Below are 9,170 nucleotides of genomic sequence, written 5' to 3'. Positions count from 1 at the left end.
ATTATAAATGTTTTTTTAAATATTTTATAACATTTATTTTTATAATTATTTTATGTAATTAACACAATTTAATAACAATTATTTTATTTTAATAATTATTATTATAATTATTAAATTTTTAATTATATTCTCTTATTATTACAAAAAATAACACAGACGTGTGCATTTGTTTATAATAATAATAATAAAGGGTTTACAACAGCAAAAAGTTTTATTTTATTTTTTTATTGAACTTTTCTACTTTAGTTCCAGTTAAAACTTTACTCTTTTTTTAAATTATCAATAACTATATAGTATAAAATGAAATACAACAATAAAAATATAAATATTTTAAAAGATGTAATCATTTCTTAAAATATAAAATAAAATACTGGCATGAAAATATAATTGTGTTAGAATCAGACAAGAGTACTCGGAGGACAAAACTCATCCTTCAAATATAAAAGTATGTGATACTTAGATTTCAAGTACAGCATAGAATAATCTCATTGACTCATAAAACATGATAAATAAAGAATTGTGTAATTTTGCATTAAAATTTTATGTTTATAATTGTTTAAACTACTTAGTGTTAATAAATTATGATGAGTTTTCTTAACCATAGAAAAAGATTGAGAGAAATAAATAAATTAAACTATAAAAGATTATATACATATAAAAACATGTATAATACAATTTACTTAAGGAATATAAATCATTCTATATTTAGAATTCTTCGAAAAATAGAAAATCATTATAATACTTTTACTATTGATTAGATATTATTTTATAAATTAAAAAAAATTAATAAAGTAATTTCTAAATTTATAAACTAGTTTTTTTTTTAAATTTGTATCTAATAGATTAACAGATATCTAATTACCTACTAAGTTTTTAAATATCAATCTAAAATAGTTGATAGTTAAAATATTGGTAGCTAATTAGGTATCAATTTAAAAATTAGTTTACAAAATTTAAAAACTACTTCAAATATGAATAATTATTTTAGTTTCTAAAATAATATCTAATTTAGTCAAAATATAATGATCAACTATTGTTTGTTTTTAAAATTAGTTTTATTTAATAATTTTATTATAGTATTGAGAGCAACTTTTATTTTAAGAGTTTAGATGATAACAATTTACATATATTAACTAATTGATCATCTAATCTTTATAGAGACATCTTACTATAATATATTTTGTATATTTATAAAATAGTCATATTTTAAAGTTAGATCATTATAACTCAATCTTGATTCAAAATCATGGAAATTACAGTATAACCTCATTATATTTAATTCATCATAATCAACTAAATATATGAATTGACACATTTTGTATAATATTCAACTCTTCTATAGTTTCTTTCAACCATAAAAATTTCTAAGTTATTAAGTTATTAAAGGATACGGATACTATAGTTATACAAGGATCCTAATATTAATTGGGTGTCTTTTTCTGATTATCAGTTATTTCTCTTTATAAAGGAGAATAATTTGGTGTCTTTTCTAATGATCAGTTGTTTGTCTTTATAGGGGTGAATAATTTTTATTTTGTCTTGTGTGTTATGATTCTAGGATTTAATTATTGATTATTTTCCTCGGTTAAACCTAGAATGAGTGTACTACTTGTATATATTCAGACCATTTGTTTTGATTTGAATAACAAGAAAGAAAAGATATTCATTCTCATATCCTTTGTCTTCAGTTTACTCTTTTGTTCATCTGTTCTCTTTTGTTTATCTGTTCTCTTTTGTTTATCTCTATTCTATTTTGTAATATAAGTTAAAATCGATTTAATCAATGTTAACCTCTATATGACTATAAAAATACACACTAAACAAGTAGCACAATTAAACTGACTATAATATTTATTTTTACGTATAATTTCTTTAGAAGAATTTAATGTCAATTTCATCGATACATTTTTTTAAAATAGATAATACCGGATTAGAGTTGGTGACCTACTCTATTATTGACTAACTGATTAGTAAGATTTTTACTTAAAATAGGATCTTCATTGGACACTTAGTAAACCAATCATTGTACATTTTTGTTATATTTTTTTTTGGTTTAGACTAATTTTTGTATATACTTGTATGTAGAAGTTAATATCATAAATGAGGAACAAGTTACAAAATGAAGAAAAAGAAGTCAAAGAAGTTTGTCAATGGAGAAAAAAATAGTTTTCCAGGGTAAAATTCGATCAAGCTATTTAATTTGCTTGAGTGAAACTGGAGGGGAAACAGCCACAACCTCACTCTCAACCTCATTGATCAAGCAAATGTAGTTTTGTTAGAACGAAAATAAGTTCTTCAGCATCTCAAATACAAGTTTGCCTGAAATAAACGAATCTGATTAAGATAAAGGTTATTAATTTTCCAGCATATAAATGGTTGGAAGGTAGAGAAGAGGAGGGAAAATAGAGGATGAGGTGTTGGAAATCGCACATCGACTATAGATAAAAATATAGTATATAAGTAGATGTAAACTTCACATTATAAGTCGATTTTATAAAATTAAATTAGACTTAAAGTTCATTTCCTGATGTTATATCAGAGTCATCTAGAACTTATCGGACCACCCATTTAGGCTAAACCTCCTTTGGAACGGGATTTAATGTAATCTACCAATCCTTTTGTATTACTTCTGATTTATATATATTATATATTTTATTCATTGTCAATGATCACTCATCTATTAATTTAGTTTGAAGTTGGAAAACAAATCTTAAATCTAGTTTGAATCAAATCATCTAATTTTTTTAGTTCTAGAATTAGATTTGAAATTATTAGTTGAATCTAGTTTTGAGCTTAATGCAATTTTATTATGATGAGTTGAGGAATCAAATGAAATAGAATCTTTAGAATTTCAAAATTCAAAAAATTGATGGAGAAGGATCTTTGAACCTTTATTAACACTGAATAAATATATATGGTCAAGAGAGTGCAGAAGAATGGAATAGGTGAATTCTAGTCTCAATATCTTCTTTCATTGTTATCTAAAAAATTATTAAATAAAAATCAATTTTAAAGATAAAAAATAATTAGTTACTATATTGACTAAATTAAATATTATTTGAAAGACTAAAAAAATTATTAATATCTAAATTAGTTTCTATTGATAAATAGTTTTTAATTCATAAGTTACAAAGTTATAAGTTACTTCTACTTATTCATAGAGATAAGCTACAAGCTTGTTGAAGAAACTTGGAGCTTCTAAGCTAGTAGCTCCTAAAATAAGCTACTTTGGTACTTACTAAATATTGTTGTGTTGGTCAAATTAATTTATAACTTACTCAAATAAGTTAATAGTTTTTTTTGTCTTACTAAACACAGTTTACAAGAATGGGTAATAATGTGTTAAATTACTTACATTACTTAATGATAGAAGTTCAAGAAGCTTAGACTTTTGAAGGACTAATGTCTTTGTTTTATTGATTATATATATAGATATAGATAATAATGTGTCAACAATATGTTTGTCTTGTTTTACTGTCATGTGAGATATAATTGGAGATTTTCATAGAAACATACAAGTGTATGTTGATCTTTTATTCCTTGTTTTCATATCATAAATGAAAGTTAAACTTGAAAAGTTTACACTTGTTTTGTTCATGGTCTTCAAATGTACTTAAGGCTGGGTGTCCGGAAGTTTGCTAAGAACCGAGTGTTCTGGTTTGTGATCACATTCGAAGTCTAGATGAACAAATGCCCTCTCAACTTCTGGAAGTTTCTCTAGCTTTATCTGAAGGCTCTCTCCAATGGCATGTGCTTCTTTTAAGGGTAAATCCTCCGGCAGTTCAATGTCAACCTGAAACCAATAGAACAAAGATTATAACATCTTTTCTCTGTCCCCTTCTTTCAGAACTTTGAAGAGAAACCCTTTTGATGATACTAAATTCTATGCCTTAGCTTCTACTCTGCACACCCCCCTTGTGTTATATACATAGAAGAAACTAGAAGAAATGAGAACCATGGCCCTCAGGATTTTTCTTTTCTTATGATGTCTGTATTCACAATATTGTTGAAATGGAACTGATCTGATTTTGCTGTAATAAAGAAAAAGGGAGAAACATTGCCCTGAAAAGGTCTGCAATGTATTTCTCATGGAGTATGAAAAGTGAACAGAAACAATTTGCCTGAAATTAATATTACTAAGAGGAAGTGATGGGGAATTAAGGTTAGTCTTGTATATGTAATCTATCATTACAAAGTTAAATTAAGGTTCTAATCTTAAAGTTAAATTTTGTTAATGACTACAAAATGTAATTGATCATTTTTAATAATCTTTCATTCAAGTCATATATTTTCTTACACAAACTCAGATTTAAGACTTTAAGGAAATCAAATCCAAATCCACTCATAACAATGTTAGCATTAAGATAACAGTGTAATATTTAATACTGCTGGAGTTTAACTTTATATGTATATATACCTCCACAAAATATAGAGCACCAAATGTGTAGGCGCGGACAGTGTCAATGCGTCTAATATGAGAGTGCATTAGGACAAGATATGTCAGCTTCTGCAGAACTTCAGGAGATGCAGATTGTCCCACTAGTGAAACTGCAAATTTAACAAAATGAAAACCTCCACTAAATAATGTTGCATATAACCATTCATGTTTACTTTTCTATATATTAACAAAAAGGACAATTTTGTTGCAGTTCCTTCAGTGATCTCTAACAAAATTTCAATCTCAATTCTTTAATAGAAGTTTTTATTATAGATAGCACAAGTTATTGAAACAAAACTCAGTTCTGGTTAAGGAACAACACCAAAGCAAAAATACTTCAAGAACTACGTCTAAGTTTTACCTGCATTTTCCATCACAGTGCCAGACCAATTTGTAATAGTGTAAATTGAAAGTAGAATAGCACCAACCGGGTCAATCCACCAGTAAAATTTATCACCAAGAACAGCTGCAACTAATCCAATCACATTTGTTACAACATCAAAGTGGTGATCCTGCAAGTTGGCATTTGTAAGATGTTAACAACCTCTTGATTTCATTCATTATTCATTGAGCAGTTTGTTATCAAAAGAGAAGGGCACATACATCTGCATAGGCACGGACAATTTTGTTTCCTGAGCTTCTACAATAAAGCCAGAGTGCAAGCTTCACCAATGTTGCAAATATCATAACGGAGTACAACCATACTAGTTGATCATTAGACATCTTCTCAGGAGGACTGTTTTCTATCAGTTGTTCTACAGCTGTGATTAGTACCTGAAAGCCTGTAGCGAAATGGATTACATGTAATTTTCTATTTCCTGTGTCCAAATGAATCTGTGCCTGGACATGTGCAAGCTCTCTAATATAATCTGGAAACATTACTATATTTTCTAGGATATCTTACAAAATTAGGTTGATGTTCTCAGATTCCAGTATGACCTTTAAGTTTACTAACAACAATAGAACTTTCAACTAGCCAGATTCCATGCATATCAGCAATAGCTCAGAAAAATGAGGCATGGAATGTGTCTTTGTCAGTATTTTAATTAATCTTGTGGTACTTTGTTTATCAAAATTGAATTTAGAAGTTGCAAGATGAGAAAGTTTTGCATGAGGTCATCATTTGTAATCTGCATCCGGCATCCTCATCAAAAGAAAAAGAGAAAATGAAATGTTGATGAAAACATTAAATGATTGAAACACAAACAACTTTGTTGCATGAACATGCATGGAGAAGGAAATATTTTAGATAATGACATTACATAAACATTTATAAATGAACCGTTTGGAAGCAAGGAATTGGTCAAATCAATTCAACTCACCAAGAGTCGCCATGATTGCTGCAAAGATAACTATTCCAACTGGTTGCACCCTCAACTTTCCAATTGGATATTTATACATATTTATATTCTTCATTGCAAGGTGTGTGAACCAAAGTATGCCACCAGCCATGAAGTCAAGCAGAGAATCCAATGTTGATGCTGCAACAGCTATTGAACCACTCCTTATAGTCACATAAATCTGGATGTGTGTATGAATAAAGCTATTTAGCAGACAGTAGAGACAACTATGTCACATAAAACAACAAACATTAAAAGAACTTATACTAAATCAAGTTCAAGTAATCAATTGTCAGAAACTGCTTATTAACAGATGATAGATAGGTTTATAACTAATGGAACCTGAACTAATTAGTGGCTGCTTCAAAAGAAATTAACAGCACGCCTTATCTATTCAGAACAACTACTCGAAGTTTCATGAATAAATGAACAGATACATCTTATTAATATATCACCTTCAATGCCAATAAAGCCGCATTTGCATAATTAGAAATCTTCATTGCTCGTTCATGTTGAGCTTGTTTTTCAATGTCTTCTACATCAGTGCAGTCCAATGTTACTATGGAGTCAACTTCTTCAAATGACTTCAGAGTAGCAAATTGTCTTTCATAATATTCTTTCTCTCCTATAAATAAAGAAATGTATCACTTCAAAAGAAAAGAAAACTTTATGCTTTCGACACAGATCATGGCTCTATGACAGTAAAGCAATCAAGCAGCCTGAAATTAAATTTCTTCAATCAAGTAAACAAAACATTTATGATTTTCTCTTTCAGAACACATAATTCAACAAAGCAGTAATTATTGGATGAAAATACAGCTTTCTTGCAATTGTTGATATGATTAATTTTACGAACATGATATAAAAAGTACATTCCATAATCCAATTGAGAATCACCACAACATTGAATCTACCAAAATGTTGTTTTCAATGTATGCTTAAAACACTAAGCCATCAACCATAACAATTATAATTGATAGAGCAGTTACAACTGAAAAAATAGTTACAAGTAAAAATCTAAAATATTATATGAGATCATATTTATCTAATAAGTCCAATATTCCCAGAGAGATACCTTGAGTTAACTGAGTGGTGTTGGAGAAATGATGATCTAACTCAAAGGAAGACTCAGAGTCTAGGCAAAAACGGACCTTATCAGGAAGCTTGGACAAGAAAGTTGTTCTAAGGGAATTAAAAGAGTTCCCATCATGGTTATGGTTCCCAAGTAGTGGCCTAGAACTCGAATTCTCATCCATTCAATCAGAGCTAGTACTACTAGTGCTAGTGGTCAATCAGGGACCAATGTCCAATAATATTTATACACAACTCATAATGGCATATAATAAACAAGGTTTCTGCTGTTAAATTGAACACTTGATTACAGCTTTTTAGATTTTGGTTAGAAAAGTAACTTTAACATTATCACACACCCCTTGTAGAACCAACCTTCTTGCTTCTTGGTGCGGTTCATACAAGTTCTTGCTTGTCAAAGTGGAGAAACTTGGCATTTGACCAATTAACAATGACACTCGGGAACAAGCATGCTGAATGCTGAATGCTGAATGCTGCATGCCCCATGTTGGCACTGCAAGGTGTCTTGCAATTGTGGTTGCAGTAAACTATTAAAATTGGAAGGTTTGACTTATAATTTGAACTTTTTTTAAGTTGCAGTTGAACCTAACAACGGATGACGAAATGAAGAGTAATTGATTATCGCTTAAAAATCATTTTTTTAGTTGACTAGATTTTTTGTTTCAAATCATAGGTTACATCAATTTAAACCCTTAATCATAGAAATTGACATCAAATTTATCATTCTATCATTAAATTGACGACACTTTTCTCCTTTTGAAGAACAGAATTGAAGTAATTTCTTGAAAGATTTAAACTGTTACTACTCTACGTATCTGTGGAGGCTAGTGTAGTTTCAAAAATAAAAATAACAATCTATTCCCCTTTATTTCAAGAAGTTTAATTTCAATAAGCCTAAAGAACTTAATGTCTTATGCCCTTTTTAAAATTGAGGGTTTTAGTTTACAACGATAGCAACAAGGAACTCTAGGAAGAACCTTGCACAAATTACTTAAACCTCCTACCACTTGTCCTTTTCAATTTTAGGTAAGAAGATTCATCATTTTGTTTCTTCTCTGTTTCTTAAATTTATTTATTTTTAATTCTAAAATAACAATGTACGTTTTAGAAAATTATATGGATTAATAATTATCAACTAAAGCTTTTTTTTAGAGTGATTTTTAGTTGTAAGTTTCAACAATTTCAAAAACATCAATGAACTTTTAGTTTTTAAAATATATTTTAGTTTTTATCCTCTCATTTTTAGTTAAGATATGATTATGATTCCAATACGGTGGTGATGTAGAAAAGAGCATCTATTTTTTAATAAAAATAAATAATTTTAAAAAAATATTTTAAAAAGACTTAATTAAGTTTGAAATCTTTGATAAATTTGGATATTTTTAATTGAGTCCTTGTTAAATTTTCTTGATCTATATTATTGAGTACTAATTTTTTTATATATTTTTTTAGTTGAGTTTTAATTGTTTAACTTTTCTATTCATCGATTGATGTAAATGTTATCTTATTTTGTCATCTCGTTTAATTGTCTACACATTTTATTGTATATTAATATTATAATTTTAGTCCTAATATAAAACATAACTTTTATTGATGGATGATGGTAAATGAAAAGGAAAAGAAACATGCACAACTTTCACTCCCATTCCACGCTTGTTCCTCAATCTCTCAACATCTTGTTTAGGTTTTCGTTTCTTATATTTTCGTTTATTTTTTTCGTCCAACAATAAAAATCTACTATTTTTGTTTAAAAATTTACGTCCTAAGATTATAATAAGGTAAAATGTCACTCATGTGTTTTTGGAATATATTACAATATTAATCATCAAATTTTCAATCAATAATAATAACATTATTTAAGTACATTCCTTCATCTTAAAATAGACAAATTCCCTTTTCCTTCGGATTGAAATTTCTTTGGCTGAAAAAAAATATATGAAAGAAGAGTAGTTAATCTCGTTAAAATTTACTCTGTTTACAACTATAGACCTTAACTTTTAGTTTTACTTTAACTAATCCTCAAATTTAATTTCATTTACAAATTTTTAGCTTTAACTTTTATCCCAATCGATCTTTAAACTTGTTTTCATAAATAGATTCGAATTTTATTTTAATTAATCCTTAAAACTTATCAATCTTTTTATAAATATATTTTCTAATACATTAGAGTTAAATCCTTTATAACAAACGTCGATCGTTTTTAATTGAGAATCTATTTGATTTGTACAAATATTTTTTAGTTGAGAATAGTACTTAGTTGTATATGAAAAAATCTTTTACTTTGATTTAATTTTTTAATT

At 27.8% G+C, this 9,170-nt stretch overlaps 1 protein-coding gene across 1 annotated transcript; it reads right to left on the bottom strand.

The window, feature by feature from the left end:
- Positions 1 to 3,389: 3,389 nt before the first annotated feature.
- On the bottom strand, positions 3,390 to 7,391 carry LOC137827019 (metal tolerance protein 4). Its single transcript, XM_068633208.1, has 7 exons — positions 6,854 to 7,391; positions 6,234 to 6,403; positions 5,761 to 5,959; positions 5,042 to 5,220; positions 4,800 to 4,950; positions 4,418 to 4,548; positions 3,390 to 3,793 (listed from the first exon to the last, which is right to left on the bottom strand). The coding sequence occupies exons 1-7, from the start codon at positions 7,032 to 7,034 to the stop codon at positions 3,614 to 3,616; spliced, it is 1,191 nt and encodes a 396-aa protein (XP_068489309.1). The 5' UTR covers positions 7,035 to 7,391; the 3' UTR covers positions 3,390 to 3,613.
- Positions 7,392 to 9,170: the final 1,779 nt, after the last annotated feature.

This window comes from Phaseolus vulgaris, chromosome 8 (assembly GCF_051622355.1).
Source record: "Phaseolus vulgaris cultivar YP4 chromosome 8, ASM5162235v1, whole genome shotgun sequence".
Lineage (NCBI taxonomy): Eukaryota > Viridiplantae > Streptophyta > Magnoliopsida > Fabales > Fabaceae > Phaseolus > Phaseolus vulgaris.
The sequence above is the reverse complement of the archived record's forward strand: the minus strand, read 5'-3'. Positions and strand labels throughout refer to the sequence as shown.

Coding starts and splice junctions, on each gene's coding strand:
- LOC137827019 (XM_068633208.1), bottom strand. CDS start 7,034: ATGGATGAGAATTCGAGTTCTAGGCCACTACTTGGGAACCATAACCAT. Junction 5,960..6,233: donor CGGCTTTATTGGCATTGAAG/GTGATATATTAA, acceptor ACACACATCCAG/ATTTATGTGACTATAAGGAG. Junction 3,794..4,417: donor GTGCTCTATATTTTGTGGAG/GTATATATACAT, acceptor TATTGGTTTCAG/GTTGACATTGAACTGCCGGA.